Here is a 19,468-nt window from a genome sequence, read left to right as displayed (position 1 = left end):
ATTCATTTTCCATTCATTTCACTGGGAATAATTACCTCGGTTTAAGAATGTTTCAGGTTACAAACAGGGTTACGGAACTAATTAAATTCATCACCGTGTGTGTGTGTGTGTGTGTGTGTGTGTGTTTGTGCGCGCTCGAGACGGCGTCACAGCGCTCTCGCTCTCTCTCGTGTGCAGGAGGAGATTTCAGTGGGGAAAAAAGGCGACTTTCAACCATCAACACATGCACTCACGCAAATGCGACAAGTTGAGATTTTGAATCACATAAACTGAATAAAGGTCGCCTATGCGACCAACTTGGTCAGAGTCTGGAGCCCTCCTTCTTGTTTTTTTTACTTGTTGGGCCTGTTGTTTTTTCCTAGAAAAAAAAAATATTAGATTTAATTGGTGGTAGAATTATCAGGGGATCCTTGGAAAAAAATTCTCCATGTAAGAAGTCCCTAGCTGGACCCAGTTTGAGTATCCCTGTAATAAAGACTTGGTGGTGGAACCTCACAGTACAGGAAATCATACAAGGAAAAAGGTTAGCTAAGAAGAAGTGGGACACTGAGAGGACCGAGGAGAGGCAAAAGGAATACATTGAGATGCGACACAGGGCAAAGGTAGAGGTGGCAAAGGCAAAACAAGAGGCATATGATGACATATATGGCAGGTTGGACACTAAAGAAGGAGAAAAGGATCTATACAAGCTGGCCAGACAGAGGGATAGAGATGGGAAGGATGTGCAGCAGGTTATGGTGATTAAGGATAGAGATGGAAATATGTTGACGAGTGCCAGCAGTGTACTTGCTAGATGGAAAGAATACTTTGAGGAGTTGATGAATGAGGAAAATGATAGAGAAGGGAGAGTAGAAGAGGCAAGTGTGGTGGACCAGGAAGTGGCAATGATTAGTAAGGGGGAAGTTAGGCATTTAAGAGAATGAAAAATGGAAAGGCAGTTGGTCCTGATGACATTCCTGTGGAGGTATGGAAGCATCTAGGAGAGGTGGCTGTGGAGTTTTTGACCAGCTTGTTCAATAGAATTCTAGTGCGTGAGAAGATGCCTGAGGAATGGAGGAAAAGTGTACTGGTGCCCATTTTTAAGAACAAAGGTGATGTGCAGAGCTGTGGCAACTATAGAGGAGTAAAGTTGATGAGCCACACAATGAAGTTATGGGAAAGAGTAGTGGAGGCTAGACTCAGGACAGAAGTGAGTATTTGCGAGCAACAGTATGGTTTCATGCCTAGAAAGAGTACCACAGATGCATTATTTGCCTTGAGGATGTTGATGGAAAAGTACAGAGAAGGTCAGAAGGAGCTACATTGTGTCTTTGTAGATCTAGAGAAAGCCTATGACAGAGTACCCAGAGAGGAACTGTGGTACTGCATGCGGAAGTCTGGAGTGGCAGAGAAGTATGTTAGAATAATACAGGACATGTACGAGGGCGGCAGAACAGCGATGAGGTGTGCTGTAGGTGTGACAGAAGAATTTAAGGTGGATGTGGGACTGCATCAGGGATCAGCCCTGAGCCCCTTCCTTTTTGCAGTGGTGATGGATAGGCTGATAGATGAGGTTAGACTGGAATCCCCGTGGACCATGATGTTTGCAGATGACATTGTGATCTGCAGGGAGCAGCTGGAGGAACAGTTATAAAGATGGAGGCACGCACTGGGAAGAAGAGGAATGAAGATTAGCCGAAGTAAAACAGAATATATGTGCATGAATGAGAGGGGTGGTGGGGGAAGAATGAGGCTACAGGGAGAAGAGATAGCAAGGGTGGAGGACTTTAAATACTTGGGGTCAACCGTCCAGAGCAATGGTGAGTGTGGCCAGGAAGTGAAGAAACGGGTCCAAGCAGGTTGGAATGGGTGGAGAAGGTGTCAGGTGTGTTATGTGACAGAAGAGTCTCTGCTAGGATGAAGGGCAAAGTTTATAAAACAGTGGTGAGGCCAGCCATGATGTACGGATTAGAGACAGTGGCACTGAAGAGACCACAGGAAGCAGAGCTGGAGGTGGCGGAAATGAAGATATTGAGGTTCGCTCTTGGAGTGACCAGGTTGGATAAAATTAGAAATGAGCTCATCAGAGGGACAGCCAAGGTTCGATGTTTTGGAGACAAAGTTAGAGAGCGCAGACTTCAATGGTTTGGACACGTCCAGAGGAGAAATAGTGAGTATATTGGTAGAAGGATGATGAGGATGGAGCTGCCAGGCAAGAGAGCTAGAGGAAGACCAAAGAGAAGGTTGATGGATGTGATGAGGGAAGACATGATGGCAGTTGGTGTTCGAGAGGAGGATGCAGGAGATAGGCTTACATGGAAAAGGATGACGCGCTGTGGCGACCCCTAACGGGACAAGCCGAAAGGAAAAGAAGTTAATAAAACAGAGAGCGAAATAAATGAACAAACCTGCTCTTTGTAGTACAAACGTGAGCCTGAAACATTCTTTCTAGCCTCCTCCTCTGCTATCCACCAGATAAAAAAAACAAGATACACATACTTGGTACTGTCTCGTTCAACCACGAGGGCCACTATGGAAAGGAGTGAGTAGATTCGGTACGTAGAAAAGGAAACTAAGAAGAAAAGAGATTAATAAGGAAGTAGCCACAGTGCTAACTGCCATGTGTTAACTGAAAAAAAGAGGAATTACAAGCGTTGTTACTTGGAAATACAATACAATACATTTGATTGATTACCTACGTGCATAAATACACACACAGTGGTACCTGTTTTTTTGGGGGGGTGTTTTAAAAATTTTTATTTTATTTTTTTATTATTATTATTATTATTTTTTAAAAGCTTTATGTGTAATACCAATACCACATATCCATGTGAGGTGCAGGTATTCTTTTTGTCCATTTGGGGTTAACCCCAATATTGTGAGGGACAAATGTACCTCTTTAATAACTTTGTGCTTGTTTTATCTCCAGAGTCCAAGTCACGACCTGGTGTGGGCCAAGATGAAAGGTTTTGGCTACTGGCCGGCTAAAGTGCTGCAGAAAGAAGACAACCAGGTGGACGTGCGCTTCTTCGGCCACCAGCACCAAAGGTTTGTACGTCCTTCTTGGGTGTGGGGTGGGGGTGCAAAGTTAGTAAGTGTCCTGTTGTAATATTTGTTTTGCATTCACTTAGCCATTTGTTTTCATGAAATTGGGTAAATAAAATATATTTTCACTTTTTTTATTTTTTATTTTTTGTGTGTGAGATTCTCACTGAATATTTGGTTAACTGGTTAATTTTGTTAATTGATTTATTGTAGCTAATGTAAAAAAATAATTAACCACATACAATGTTTTTTTCAAGGATTCAAGGAACACTAATTATATTATTATACATTAATAATCAAGAACCAATCCATTAAGCCATTGTATGGTTAACAAAAACAAGTAGGTCTTTATGTTAAAGGTGATAAAGCAACTAGTTTAGGATTATTTAAATAAAATAAAGTAAAATATCCATCCATCCATCCATTTTTCTGAGCCGCTTCTCCTCACTAGGGTCGCGGGCATGCTGTAGCCTATCCCAGCTATCATCGGGCAGGAGGCGGGGTACACCCTGAACTGGTTGCCAGCCAATTGCAGGGCACATCCAAACAAACAACCATTTGCACTCACATTCACACTCACGGGCAATTTAGAGTCTCCAATTCATGCATGTTTTTGGGATGTGTGAGGAAACTGGAGTGCCCGGAGAAAACCCACGCAGGCACAGGGAGAACATGCAAACTCCACATAGGCGGGGCCGAGGATTGAACCCGGATCCTCAGACCTGTGAGGCTGACGCTCTAACCAGTCGTCCACCGTGCCGCCTAAAGTAAAATAATATGTTAAAAAAAATAGAAGTAAGAAAGACTAAAATAAATACAGCTCTGGCTAAAAACAATGGCAAGCCTGCAGTGACTATTGCCTATTATATTTGTCCACAAAAAGTAATCCTTCTCTCAATACAATGGCATTTACCAAACATAAATAATGTTGGTAATCCTAAATGACCTAAAACAGGAAAAGTTTAGTCTGATTTCATGTCAAACAGACGGGGTGGGGGGTGGGGGGGGGCGTTTGTGACTTTTCATAAAACCCCAAGTCCAATGAAGTTGGGACTTTGTGTTAAACACAAAAACAGAATACAATGATTTGCAAATCATGTTCAACCTATATTTAATTGAATACACTACAAAGACAATATATTTATTGTTAAAACTGATAAAATGTTATTGTTTTTAGCAAATAATCAATAACTTAGAATCTTATGGCTGTAACACGTTCCAAAAAACCTGGGACAGGGTCATGTTTAGCACTGTGTTACATCACTTTTTCTTTTAACAACATTCAATAAACGTTTGGGAAACTGAGGACACTAATTGTTGAAGCTTTGTCGGTGGAATTCTTTCCCAATCATGGCACCCACCTGTTCCCAATTAGCCTGTTCACCTGTGGGATGTTCCAAACAGGTGTTTGATGAGCATTCCTCAACTTTCTCAGTCTTTTTTGCCACCTGTCCTGGCTTTTTTCGAACGTGTTGCAGCCATAAAATTCTAAGTTAATGATTATTTGCTAAAAACAATCAAGTTTATCAGTTTGAACATTAAATATCTTGTCTTTGTAGCGTATTCAATTAAATATAGGTTGAACATGATTTGCAAATCATTGTATTCTATTTTTATTTCCAACTTCATTGGAATTGCCAAAGCCATGACTGTATCTGCTCTTCTTGCTCTGCATGCCTTGGCCTCTTAGGGGCAGTGTGTTGCGATACATGCATGGAGCTGCATATTTTCAGTAAGCTTAAAAAGGGTTGAAGAAAAAGTCGCAATGAAACTTGTTTTCACACTCTTTCTACGAGCAACACGGGGTGTGTTCAGAGTTTGTTTACAACGGCGGAACTTTCATACACAACCCGCGCCACGGCACATTAATCGTTTTTCTTCTATTATAAGGTTTTTATGATTGCGAGAAGCCAAAATCGAAATTACGATGACATTTCGATCAATCGCCCAGCCCTTCTTGTGAGGGGCGTCAGATTGTTTGTGGCGACTCTCACCCCCGGCGCTCGCTTTTTCAGCACCCACCTTTTTCATGGTCCCCCCCCCCCCCCCTTTTCATCCATTGCAGGCTGTGTCAAATGTTTATTGTAACAAATGCCGCGAGCCGGTAAAAAATGGACGGTGGGCTGCAATTGTAGTTTGGACACCCCTTCTTTAGGCCATCCAGTAGAAAAGAAGTTTCTCAATCCTGTTTACAAAGCATCTTCATGACCGAGTTGTGTGCGTGGGGTCGTCCTCAGGGCGTGGATTCCATCAGACAACATCCAGGACATCAAGGTGAGCGTGCAGCAGCTGCAGGTGAAGCGCAGTAACGGCTGGAAAAAAGCCTGCGACGAACTGGAAGTCTACCAGCGCTTCCTCAAGGAGGGACGATTCTGGAAAACGAAACTCGAGGAAGGAGGCTGTGACGAAGGAGGCGGAGGCGGCGGTGGACAGAGTCAGAGCCCGAGGAAGTCACAGAAAGACGGCAACCAGCGGACGGACAGGACGCCGAGGACGGTAAAGACGGAAAAGACACAGATCCCGGACCTGTTGGAGAGAATGCAGGGGTCGAGGACTGAGAGAACGGACAGGAGCGAAGAAGCCGAGTCAAGCATCTCTTCCACCAGCAACGAGCAAGTCCGACAGGTGAGTGTGACATGCTCACAGCTTTACCGAAGTGATTCTCAAACTGTGTCGGGTCAAGAGAGACAATTTGTCCCCTTGTAGCTGTCCCTCAGCTCAATGAATAGGCAAGATGTTTTTAGATGAGTGCTTCATTTTATTTGAAGATTAGTACTAGAGATCGACCGATATGGGTTTTTCAGTACTGATACCGATTATTAGTAGTTAAGGCGGCTGAGAACCGTTATTCATTTGTAGTAAAAGTGTAAAAATTGGCAAGACAAACTCTTAACTTTGTTAAAATGTTTATTTAAAATTTTAACTTTTTTATATTGCAGCCATTTGCTAAAATCATTTAAGTAAATTTTTCCACATTAATGTACGTACACACAGCACCCCATATTGACAAAAAACATTTTTTTGAAATTTTTGCTTATTTATTAAAAAAGAAAAACTGAAATATCACACAGCCATAAGTATTCAGACCCTTTGCTCAGTATTTAGAAGAAGCACCCTTTTGAGCTAATACAGCCATGAGTCTTTTGGGGAATGATGCAACAATTTTTTCACACCTGGATTTGGGGATCCACTGCCATTCCTCCTTGCCGATCCTCTCCAGTTCTGTCAAGTTGGATGGTGAATGTTGGTGGGCAGCCATTTTCAGGTCTTTCCAGAGATGCTCAATTGGGTTTAAGTCAGGGCTCTGGCTGGGCCATTCAAAAACGGTCACAGAGTTTTTCTGAAGCCACTTTTCGGTATTTTAGGTGTGTGCTTAGGGTCATTGTCTTTTTTTAAGGTGAACCTTATGGCCAGTCTGAGGTTCTGAGCACTCTGGAGAAGGTTTTCATCCAGGATATCCCTCTACTTGGCCGCATTCATCTTTTCTTCGTTTGCAATCAATCTCCCTGTCCCTGCAGCTGAAAAACACACCCACAGCATGATGCTGCCACCACCATAGCTTCACTGTCACATAGTGATCTTTGTGTCTCTTCTTTTCCTTTCTCACCAAGACTCTTCTCCCCTAGTTTAGCCAGATGGTCAGCTCTAGGAAGGGTTCTGATCATCTCAAATGTCTTCCATTTCAGGATTATGGAGGCCACTGTGCTCATAGGAACCTTAAGTGTAGCAGAAATGTTTTTGTAACCTTGACCAGATCTGTGCCTTGCCACAATTGTCTCTGAGCTCTTCAGGCCTTTCCTTTGACCTCATGATTCTCATTTGCTCTGACATGCACTGAGAGCTATAAGATATTATATAGACAGGTGTGTGGCTTTCCTAAACAAGTCCAATCAGTATAATCAAACACAGCTGGACTCCAATGAAGGTGTAGAACCATTTTAAGGATGATCAGAAGAAATGGACAGCACCCGAGTTAAAAATGAGTGTCACAGTATAAGGTCTGAATACTTCTGTCTGTGGGATATTTCAGTTTTGCTTTTTTAATAAAGCAGCAAAAATCTCAACAATTATGTTTTTTTCTGTCAATATGGGGTAATGTGTACATTAATGAGGGGAAAAATGAACTTAAATGATTTTAACAAAGGGCTGTAATATAACAAAGAGTGAAACATTTAAGGGGGTCTGAAAACAATCTGTACCCACTGTAAATAGCTCCAGAAGTGCATGGAGTTCCTAGACTCACAAGCATCTCTTATAACGTTAAATAAATAGCTCCCTTTATTTTTTCCAAAGTAAATAAAGCAGAATTTAAATATAACTGAAATGACTGTTTTAAGTTCAAACACAACACAAAGTACAGGGAGTTAACAAGCTCAGCAGCATCCCTTGTAAAGTGAAATAAAACTTATATCATAGCTCCCTGAATTTTCTGTTGCAAGAGATTAAACCAACTGTTGAACACTAAATAGCCCATAGAGTCGCATCTTTACTTTAATTTTCAGATCATAGGATCAGAAAGCTCAAAGCAATGTTAGTAGTCGTGAGTTGTAAAGTTTAAATGTCTTTCACGCAAACTCATACTATTCTCAACATAGCTCACATTTTCCCAGTGAGTCTACACAGCATTTAGAGCAGGACCGGCGAGCTAATATTACACTAAAACCTAGTCAGCCAAGACTGAATTGAATTTCTTCTGAATTTCTTCCTCCCTCACGATCACACACAGGCTTCTACAATCACTGTTGCCACATCGATGTCATCAACAGCAATATTTCAGGTGATTCACATATCGGAGGTACTCCGAGTGAGCAGAGCTGCCGCTTGTTTACGCCGCATATATATGTATATATAGATGTATATATACATATACATATACATTTTTCTCAACTGCACGTGTTACAACAGCGTGGCTTCGCAGTAAAAGAGTGCGGCGACCAGACTGGCCTGCCTGCAGTCTAGACCTGTCTCCCATTGAAAATGTGTGGCGCATTATGAAGCGTAAAATACGACAACGGATCCCCGGACTGTCGAACAGCTGAACATCAATTAAGAATGGGAAAGAATTCCACCTACAAAGCTTCAACAATTAGTGTCCTCAGTTCCCAAAAGTTTATTGAATGTTGTTTAAAGAAAAAAAAAATAAAACAAAATGCTGATGTAACACAGTGGTAAACATGATCCTGTCCCAGCTTTTTTGGAACGTGTGAAAATTCTAAGTTAATGATTATCTGCTAAAAACAATAAAGTTTATCAGTACATTAAATATTTTGTCTTTTGTACTGTATTCAATTAAATATCGGTCCAACATGATTTGCAAATCATTGTATTCTGATTTTATTTGTTTAACACAACGTCCCAACTTCATTGGAATTGGGGTTGTACATCTAGATGTGTTAAAAAACTCAGGACAGAGCACTTTTCGTTTGAAGCCACCCACTTTTCAAGTGAACAAAATTATTGTAAACATATATATATATAAATAGACATTATTAAATTAACTTAAAGTAAAGAACATTTAATATTTGGTGGCATTACTCTAACTTGCAGTAACTGCATCAAGCCTGCGACCCATGCACCAGACTGTTACATTCTTTATTTTAAATGGTTTTCCAGCCCTTTACTGCAGCCTCTTTCAGTTGTTTTTTTGTTTCTGGGGGTTTCTCCCTTCAGTCTCATCTTAAGGAGGTAAAATGCATGCTCTATTGGGTTAAGGTCCTGGTGATTAACAACCAAGATAAGTCCTTTGTTGTGTTGGCAGTGTGTTTTGGGTCATCATCTTGTTGCATGATGAAGCTTCTCCCGATTAGTTTGGATGCATTTTTCTGTAAATTGCCAGAGAAAATTATGTTGTAAACTTGGGAATTCATTCTGCTGCTACAATCATGAGTTACATCATCATTAGACAAGTGAGCCCTTCCCAGAAGCAGCCATGCCAAGCCCAAGCCATGACATTACCTCCGCCATGCTTCACAGATGAGCTTGTGTGTTTTGGATCATAAGCAGATCATCTTTTTCTCCACACTTTGGCTTTTCCATCACTTTGGTGGAGGTTATTCTTGGACTCATCAGGCCATAAAACATTGTTCCAAAATATTTCTGGCTCATCTCTACTGTATAATCTGGCCTTCCGATTATTTTTGCTGATGAGTGGTTTGCATCTTGTGGTAAGGCCTGTATATTTCTTCTCTCGAAGTATTTTTCGAACAGTGGATTGTGATACCTTCACCCCTGTTTGGCAGTAAAACTCTCGTCTTGGGTGTTTCTTCACAGCTCTCACAATGTTTCTGTCATCAACTGCTGTTGATACCCTGGGCTGACCTGTTCAATGTCTGTTTCTCAGTACACCAGTAGTTTCTTTCATTTTCAGGATATTCCAAATTGTTGTATTGGCTATGCCCAATGTTTGTGCAATAGCTCTGATTGATTTTTTTTTCCATTCAAAATGGTTTGCTTTTCTCCCATAGACATCTCTCTCGCCTTCATGTTTGCTTAACAGCAAATGGAGTTTTCACAGGTGAAACACAAAGCCAAAAACAAGCACTATCTAATGTTTAACCAATCAATCTCAAAGGCAACACTTGAGCAACTAGAAACACCCATCAGTCATGTTCCAATACTTTTGCTAATTTGAAAAGTGCGTAGGTTCAAGCAAAATGTGCTCTGTCCTGAGTTGTTTAGCACGTCTAAATGTAAATACCATGAAATAAAAGATGGAAACTGCACTTTCAAGTGTAAAATGGTCTATGAGGGTTAGCTTTGGCCTTTTCAGCGAGCCCTCCGTGTCAAACCACGTGACTGGCGATTATTCGACGACAAGCTATAGCCGTCATTGCGCAACGGCAAAGTCAATGCGCGAATTATAGGCTTTGTACGATCAGAATTTTTGGGGCCGATCAGCGAGTTTAAAAAACTGATAATCGATCACCAAGCCGATCACAAGATGGAGCAATGCACCTATTTAAATGACTTGTTCATTTACTGTATATACTTGTCTACTGTATACTGAGTATTTTCAAAAGTATTCTCTTGTCAGGTCATGTAGTCTAATCAGTCAGGTCAAACTGACATTACATGATATGATAATAATGAGTGCTAACTTACTGTAATTATTGTAATTAAATTACTTCACACACAAACTTTAGAGAATGATTCGACAGAACGCCGGCATGTTTATGTACAACTGTTAGTGCTAGCACTAACTTGCTAGGCTACATAACGTTTTGTTGCCTGCTTGCGAGCCGTATCGTATTTAAAGTACGTGGACGTATCTCAAGGAATCCATGAATGAAAGTCCTCTCCCGACCAACGGTGAACACCACCACGTCTTTTGAAAAGTGTCCTTTTCAAATCTGCAATAGGTGATCAAGTTGTCGGCTTGTCCTTTATTGTTCTCAGCTTGGGGGATGGTCGCTTGTAATTGGTTAGCGATTGGTAATGCATGCCAGACTGATTTAGTCGTTAGTGGTAAACTGTTTGTCTAACTTCACTGCATAATTTCTCTTTGCGATGTTAATGTATTAAGTTAGATGGTTTCTAGCACAATTATACAGAGCTCTATCCCCACTTCGATATCTATCCTCTTTAGCCTGGCGAAGTTGCTTAGGCTTGGCAGTGAACCACGGCTTTTTGTTATTGAACGTGCGAAATGACTTTGTTGGTACACACACCTCTACACAGAAGCTGATATAGGATGTAACTGTCCGTATATTCATTCTGGCTGCCAGTTGAATTTTCAAAGACACTGCAGTCTGTGTAGCCTAAACAGCTTTGAAGTTCTGTCTTTGTTCATTGGTCCACTTCTTCACTGTTTTCACCGAAGGCTTCGAGCATTTACGTTTTTGCCTGTATGTTGGTATTAAGTGAATTAAGCTTGATGAGACGAGCCCAGATCTGCACGAGGAATAGCACGGTATAGGCTATTCAGCGTAGTATAGCAGTGGTCTAAAATTTTATTTTTCCCTGGTAGGACAGTCGATGTTCTTGTATTTAGGGAGTTCGTGGTTGAGTTTAGCTTTGTTAAAGTCCCCAAGAATATTGAGGAGTGAGTCTGTGTGCTTTTTCCTCAATTTCGTTTAGTTGTTACTTGTTTACTTGTTAAGTGTTAGCAGCATTCCTCTCGTTATTCAACACCATTAGTGAGCATTTTTCCGTTTGTGTTTTCCCATGTGTTCTTTGTGGAAATATTCATAATGGTCTTTCTCTGCAGATGAAAAGCAGCCAGGAGCCAAAAGCCAAGAAAAGCCGACGGACTCAACAAGTGGAGCCCAAAGAAGAAGCCAGTGTATGTATGTTTTTTATTCATCGTGTCAACAATAATCATCAATCATAGTTAATACTAGTCTGCAATTATAGTCCGGCTTCAGCTGTAGTCTCTATCAGACACTTTGTTAGGAACGGGCCTGCGATTGGCTGGTGACCAGTACGTTGTTTGTCTATATATGTCCCCTGACATTGATTGGTGACCAGTCTATTGTTTCGTAGTAGTTGAAACTACTACTAACTTTGTCTGCCCTTCTTGTCCTCTGTACCCCAGGACCCTGAGCCCGAGATGGAGGCAGTAAGCTCGAGCCAAGAGATCCCGGTGTCGTCTGCCCCGCCGCCACCCGAGAAGCAGTCTGTCTCGACGCAGACCAAGAAGGCGAGCACCGGGTCGCCTCGCACCCTCCACCGTGGGACACAGACCAGCTCAGACGGCACGGCTTGTCAGAACATGTGTCACGAGAAGTACACTAAAGTCTTCAACGATGTCAAGGAGATGATGAAGGCCGACAACAAGCGCGAGACGGAGCGCGTGGTCCGAGAAGCTCTGGAGAAGGTCAGCCAGTGACCGCTCACTCCACAGCCGTGTGCGATTTTAACCTTTTTATAGAAATATTTATAGTACTGTATATAAGGTTTAAAAATCCCGGGAATTTTAAAACTTGGAAACTTTCCATGGGAATTAACGGGAATTTACCATAAATTTACAAAATTAAAGATTAGCTCTTAATAAGGAAATTAAATAATGTTGGTGAAAATATATTTTGGCAGAATCCTGACTTTTGGGGGGGGGAAACAAAAAAGCAGTTTTCATTAAAGTCGCTTTTGTTTTGTTTTTTTGCTTTGTTAAAAAAGAAAGTAAAGAAGAAAAAAAGCGAAAAATAAGTGGAAAAAAAAAGAAATATGTGAAAAAGCACACAAAAAAACAACTGGAACAAAGTAAAAAAAAAGTGAGAAAAAAACTGAAAAAGTGGCACTGGGAGTTAAGATGCGGAACATTTATTTTAAATTGTCCCATTGGGGGGGAAAAAGTGATTAAAAAATTGGAACAGTGAAAAAAGTTAGTGACAGGAATAAAAGTCAAAAAGCAAAAAAAAATGTAGAACAGTGAAAAAGTGGGAAAAGTAAAAAAAAAAAAAAAAAAAGTCAGGCGAAAGTGGACGAAAAGTAGGAAGATTCAAGTGTAACAAAGTGGGGGAAAAAGTCACAGAGGAATAAAATTAGAAAAAGATTAAAGATGTGGTGTAGGGTTTTTTTATATTATGGAGTATATAGTCCACTACATGAAAATCCTGACAGGCCATATTCGTAAATCTTTTTTACGCCCCTAGGCTTGCACACCATTCAGCTTTGCAAATTCTCCCATCCAAGACTTCTGACACACCCATCGTATGTAACCTGAAAATGTGTGCGCAGCCACCAAAGAGGTGTGAATTCATTGAAGTCTGAGGCTAACCGTAAACCATTAAGTTATTCTGAGACTTGTGAACGTCATAGAAATCCATTTGGAAAATATAGCACACTTTAAATATGAAAACACCTTCAGTAGCAGATGTGCCATTGAGACATGCGCCCCGCTTCGTCAAGCATGGTACACTTTAAATGAGAGCATGTATTTTATTCTGTATGAAGTAAATCCAATAAAAGTAATTACCGTATTTTCCCGAGCATAGGGCACACCGTATTAAAAGGCGCAGTCTCGGTTACGGGGTCTATTTCTGTATTCAACACATACATAAGGTGCACAGTATTATTGGGCGCAGGCATGGTAAAACATCCATCCATCCATTTTCTGAGCCGCTTCTCCTCACTAGGGTCGCGGGCATGCTGGAGCCTATCCCAGCTGCCATCGGGCAGGAGGCGGGGTACACCCTGAACTGGTTGCCAGCCAATCGCAGGACACATACAAACAAACAACCATTCGCACTCACATTCACACCTACGGGCAATTTAGAGTCTGCAATTAATGCATGTTTTGGGGATGTGGGAGGAAACCGGAGTGCCCGGGGAAAACCCACGCAGGCACGGGGAGAACATGCAAACTCCACACAAGCGTTGCCGGGGATTGAACCCGGGTCCTCAGAACTGTGAGGCTGACGCGCTAACCAGTCGTCCACCGTGCCGCCATGGTAAAACATACGCTAGCTTAAAACATATGGTAGCATGCATGCATGCACGCTAAAACAATGTTTTTAAAAAGGCAGCGGGCGCAAAACTGAGTTCGGTTGTACTTTATTGAAGTATTTAACAATGTACTCATGTTATTTTTTTCATCAATCCTCATCCACAAATCCATCAAAGTCCTCATGTTCTGTATCGGAAATGAACAGATGGGCTGGTTCTCAATCAAACACGCCAGGTTCGAGTCAGTCTCGTTGCCGTGCGGCTCCTCAGAAATGATGCCGGCTTTTACGAAAGCTCGAACAACAGTGCAAGCAGACACATTAGCCCAAGCATCCACAATCCATTCACAAATTGTGGCATAACTTGCCCGGGCTGCCTCCTAGTCTTAGTAAAGCTGTGTTCGCCATCTGTCATCCATCGCTCCCATGCTGCTCGCAACTTCACTTTGAACGCCCTGTTTACACCTATGTCCAGCGGTTGGAGTTCATTTATCCATTTCTAGAGTTGGTCTTCCAACTCGGGCCACCTCGCCTTGTTTCCGCGTTTTGTTTGTCTTTTTTTTCAGACTCAGCTTTGTCTTCTTGACTTGGCAAAGCTCGTTTTCCTGCTTCCTCCACTTGCGAACCATGGATTAATTGATCTTGAATTCTCTCGCGGCTCCTCGATTCCCATGTTCCTCCACGTAACTGATAGCTTGCAGTTTAAATTGTGCTTCGTAAGCGTGTTTCTTCGTAGGTGCCGTTTTCGACTGCGGTCAAGCCAGCCTCCACTCGTAAAGTAGTAGTTAAGCCAGCCGCCCCTAATTTTGTTCCTACTAGGCATTACGGTAATAGGTCGCCAACTCACGCCGAAAGCAACCTTCAAAATAAAAGCTTCCCAATAATACGAACGTCCGTGCTCTTCGATTAAGGAATGCAACCAGCAAGTTAATTTGAATCTTACCTACTGTAAATACCGATTGAGCCAAAGCCACCCCAACATAATCCCATTGGTATCGCAAGACAAGTCCAGATTTGTGTGACAGACCACCAAGGACTCCACTAAAAGAGGTTTGATGAAGAGCCGATACTGTATTTCAAAATAAAAGTCTCTGAAAACTAATAAACTACATTTTTTAATGCATCTCAAGATTCAAGTTAACCTTGCTGGTCGCTTTGACGTCCGTATTATTTGGAAGCTTTTATTTTGAAGGTGGCTTTCGCGGCGAGTTGGGGACTTATTACCGTAATGCCTAGTATGCACAAAATTAGGGGCGGCTGGCTTGATTGCTACTTTACAAGTGGAGGCTGGCTTGACCGGCGCTATATACCTACTGGGGGAGTGCCTTTAGCGTCCTCCTTCACGCGCACACTTCCCCCTTTACGTCCGCATGCTGTCCTCAGCCACGCCCGCTCTTCCTCTGTATAAGCAGCGTGACGGCAGGAAATGCTCCCAGTCAGTCAAGCGGAGCGCTCATCACGCAATTATGGCTGATGGGCAAACAGTGAGTGGAGATGAGAGATATGCCCCGTGTGTCCCGTACAGTCAGCACTAGTCAGCCGCGGTGGCAGTTAACAGAATCAAAACATGCAATATGATATTTCACCTTCATGGGGCGCTAGACTTAATACAGCCTCTGGAATGCGGAAGAGGAAAAGTGCCACGGAAGAATGCTAGCATGATGTGTGCCGGGCTAGATTTGACAGAGAATGGCCACATTTCAGGGTTGCTCCACCCAGAGTGCATAACTGGCATGGGAATGTGGAAATGACAGCACTGGAGATTGCTCACAGCTAGAAAAGTACGCAGCTGTACACCTTTTCTGATTTACGTAAATGGGAAAATATGGCCCATAGTGATGAGAGAGTAGAGAATGATGAATTCCTGCGTTTGGAATCATTCACTCATTCCCTACTCCATGAATGACTACAAAGGGATTTTCAGTGGAAATTTCAGGGAACTATCTAGGTTCTTTATCTAAAAATGAGGACGACAGCGAAGTGCTTTTTTTTTTTTTTATTTATTTATTTTTTTTTTTTATATAAATTAAATTATTTTATTTTTTTTGCTGCTACTTCGTCAGCTACGCGGCGAGATGGAGGAGGAGAAGCATGAGGCGGTGAGCAAGGCGGTGGGTGCTGCTCAGGCCGAGATGGACAGGAAGTGCAAGCAGGTGAAGGACAAGTGCAAAGAGGAGCTGGTGGAGGAGGTCAAGAAGCTGGTGGCGCAACACAAACAACTAATCTCGCAGACCAAGAAGAAACAGTGGGTAAGAGCAGGTTTGACATTCATTGCCATGAAAAAGTATTGCCCCCCCCCTTCTCAAATTCTTCTTTTTTTGGCATAGTTTCCCCCACTTTGTTTAGGATCATCAAGCAAATTTTAATATCAGACAAATATAACGCAAGTGAACTGTTTTCAAATGGTGCTTCCATTTATTAAGGGGAAAAAACTATTCAGTTACCCGGCCCTATGTGAAAAAATAATTACCCCTTTGTTAAATCATGAATTGTGGCAGCACTACACGACATGTATTCTGATACCACCGCATCCTGTCTTTTACGATCACTGGGCTTTATCTTGTCAAATCAAACACTGTCGGAGAAGCGGAACCAGAAAAACGTGACCAGATAAACTCGTTACCATGGCGAGGAAAACAACAATGGATCGCGCCAATGTTTTCTGTGGGGAAAAGAGAACAGAATGAGGAAAATCGTGTGGTGGTCGTCACCGGTGCTCTGGAGAGGATGTTCATTCAAGGTTTGCGTGAGGTATGTTCACGTGCTTTTAATACGATACGGCTTGCAAGTAGGCAACAAAACGTCATGTAGCCGAGCAGGCTAGTCCTAGCACCAACAGTTGTACATAAACATGCCGGCGTTCTGTCAAATCATGCCTTAAAGTTTCAGTAAACAGTGGTTTGTGCGAGTGAATAAATATTGACAAGGGTGGGCAAGCATGTTGACAAGCAAGCACGGGAGGCGATGTGCCGCTCACAATACACAATCCTATTGGTCGACGTCAAAGTGCGCTGTTGGAGAGTTGTTGTTGATATGTCAGACTACACGGAAGATATCCCAAAAATCTAACATGATAGACTTTTCATTTTGCCGTCGTAGGACTGTCGTAGGGTCAAATTGTTGGTTGTGAATTATGTCACTCTGCAAGAAGTTTTGTCATTCCTGACAAAATATGTCAGGCCCGACCGACCTGGGAAATCTATCGCAGCCGATATCTAGGCTAAAGTGCCTGTAGTCTGATCGAGGCATTAAACAGAATCGGTCCCGACAAAATCAAGTCGGACAAAAGATCTAAAAAAGCAGCAACAAAATGAGACGATCCAAAGAAATTCCAGAAGAGTTTAGAAATAAAGTAATTGACATCTATCAGTCTGGAAATGGTTACAAAAGCCATTTCTAAAGCTTTAGGATTCCAGCAAACAAAAGGGAGAGCCTTTATCCTCACATGGAGAAAGCAAGGTACAGTGGTGAACCTTCCCAGGAGTGGCTGGTCCCAAAAGATTACACCAGGAAAACAGCAATGACTCATCCAGGCGGCTACCAAGGAACTCAGGGACAACTTCTAAAGAACTGAAGGCCTCCCTTGCTTCAGTTAAGGTCAGTATTCATGACACAACAATAAGAGACTGGGGGGAAAATGGCATCCATGGCAGAGTTCCAGGGCAAAAATCACTGCTGAACAAAAACAACATAAAGGCTTTTCTTACTTTTGCAAAAAAAAAAAAAAAAAAAACATCTGAATGATTCCCTGGACTTTTGAATATCATATGGACTGATGAGATGAAAGTTGAACATTTTGGAAGGTGTGTGTGTGTCGTTACATCTAGTGTAAATGTAGCACAGCATTTCGGAAAAAGAACATCGTTCCAACAATCAAGCATGGTGGTGGTAGTGTGAAGGTCTTAGGTTGCGTACCTCCTTCAAGACCTGGACAACTTGGTGTGATTGACGGAACCATGAATTCTGCTCTTTAACAAAAACCCCTGAAGGAGAATGGTCAGCCATCAGTTTGTGACCTCAAGCTGAAGCGCACTTGGGTTCTGCAGCAGGATAATGATCCATAACACACCAGCAAGTCAACTTTTGAATGGCTTTAAAAAACAAAATTAAGGTTTTGGAGTGGACTAGTTAAAGTCCAGACTTGAATCCAATAGAAATGCTGTGGCATGACCTAAAATAACGCCGTTCATGCTCGAAAAACCTACATTTTTGCTGAATTCAAACAATTCTTTAAGGAAGAGTAAGCCAAAATATCTCCACAGAGATGTGAGAGACGCATTTCCAGTTCTAGAAAACACTTGATTTCAGTTGTTGCTGCTGAGCATACCCGGAGCCTGTTACTTTGAATAGCTTTGTTCCCTTAATAAATGAAATCAACATTTAAAAACACAGCATTTTAAGTTCACTTGGGTTATATTTGTCTGATATTTACATTTGTTTGATGATCGAATACAAAGTGGGGAAACGATGCAAAAATATGAGAATTTGAGAAGGGATGTCTATTTTGTTTCGGCAATCACTGAATGCTGACTGAAGCCCAAAGCCGAAACAACAAAATACATTTATCATTTTGGGCCTTGTGGCTGTTTTTATTTAATTATTATTATTGTTATTATATATATTATTATTAGATTCTGATGTGTGTGTGTGTGTGTGTGTGTCAGTGTTACAACTGTGAGGAGGAGGCCATGTACCACTGCTGCTGGAATACGTCGTACTGCTCCATCAAGTGTCAACAGGAGCACTGGCATGCCGACCACAAGCGGACCTGCCGTAGGAAGAGATGAACTGGACCCCCCGCCCCACACACACACACCCAGGAGGACCCCCCCCTTCGCACGCCATTGGCTCACAGCCCTTCCTCGAACTTCAGTCAGTGTCTGCAACACACAGACACACACATACATACACACACACACACACACATCTTGCCTTCCTTTGCGGCTCTGACGTTTTTCACCTTTTTATAATTTTGTATTATTTAACGCTGTTTTTATGTAGTGGCAATATTTGTCTTTGTTTCTTGTGTCACAAAATGTTATTTAAGTGTGTGCAGTATTCACGAGCATTTAATCTTTTTTATGACTTTTTTTTTTTTTTCTTATGCAGCAAACGTGAACATTGCTTTCATCGAGAGAAAAGACGAGGTGGTGAAAAAAAAAAACGTAAAAAGACAACTAGCGGATGACAGCCAGGCGGACTCCTTTTTAGCAATCAATCCTTCCTACCTAAAATCCACCCCCCCAAAAAACTTACTTATTATTGGGGACAGGGTCGCAGCATCGTTGCTGACTTAACAAATCTTCCCTTGTTTTTAATTATTCTGCACAGTCGCGTTTTTTTTTTTTTTTTTTTTTATTTGCTTTACAACACTAAATTGAGTCATAAATATATATATTTTTAATTGTAACATGGCTAGGATTTGTACAAAGGAAACAAGTAGTGCTGAGTGTCATGCACCTTGGGCAGGATTTTAATAAAAAAAAAGAAAAATCAAGAATGAAATAAAAACAAATATGCGAATGACAGATGGACGATATCAAATATTATGCAAATGAAATGACGCCATAAGTTTTTTTTTTTTTTTTTTTCTCTGTGATGAAGACGGACGGACTGAACGGAGAGAAAATATAATAATTTGTTCCTTCGTTTGTTATAGTTTTATTTTTAATCATATGGAACATTTGTTGGCCTAAATGCTCTAATACGTGCTGCTTCTTGCCTGCTGCTGCACTCCATGTAAATAACATGTTCCCGCCCCCCCGCGTCATGTATGATGTATTTGACAACCTGAATGACTTCTTTTTATCAGCATGGTGAGTGCACAAGCTGCTTCTCCTCTTTTTCTTCTTGCTTTTACTTTTCTATTGCTGGGGTTCTCAAACTAGGGGGTACCAGGACCCCCGGAGGTCCACAAGCAATCAGTGATGTCGTATCTTTTACATACTAAAATACTGACTCCTCCCTACCTTATATTTCAGCCAATTTAAAGCTGTGATGCTGAAGTGTTTTATCATCACAGAAATTGGGCAAAAAGTATACTTACCATCCCTATTAAGAAT

The 19,468-nt window shown here is 41.7% G+C and overlaps 1 protein-coding gene across 3 annotated transcripts in view; it reads left to right on the top strand.

Annotated features, from left to right (window-relative positions):
* Window positions 1-19,468, top strand: part of zmynd11 (zinc finger, MYND-type containing 11) — a 63,726-nt gene that overhangs the window by 42,381 nt on the left and 1,877 nt on the right. For 2 of the 3 annotated variants that reach the window (XM_061693663.1, XM_061693662.1), the window contains 6 exons: window positions 2,909-3,027; window positions 5,262-5,649; window positions 11,231-11,305; window positions 11,558-11,839; window positions 15,470-15,655; window positions 18,071-18,503. In XM_061693663.1, the coding sequence (XP_061549647.1) occupies window positions 2,909-3,027; window positions 5,262-5,649; window positions 11,231-11,305; window positions 11,558-11,839; window positions 15,470-15,655; window positions 18,071-18,193 (1,173 nt within the window). In that variant the 3' untranslated portion in view covers window positions 18,194-18,503. The other variant, XR_009769652.1, reaches the window with a different exon arrangement.

The sequence above is a fragment of the Phycodurus eques genome, chromosome 13 (genome assembly GCF_024500275.1).
Source record: "Phycodurus eques isolate BA_2022a chromosome 13, UOR_Pequ_1.1, whole genome shotgun sequence".
Classification (NCBI taxonomy): domain Eukaryota; kingdom Metazoa; phylum Chordata; class Actinopteri; order Syngnathiformes; family Syngnathidae; genus Phycodurus; species Phycodurus eques.
This window is presented reverse-complemented; position numbering and strand designations above follow the sequence as displayed.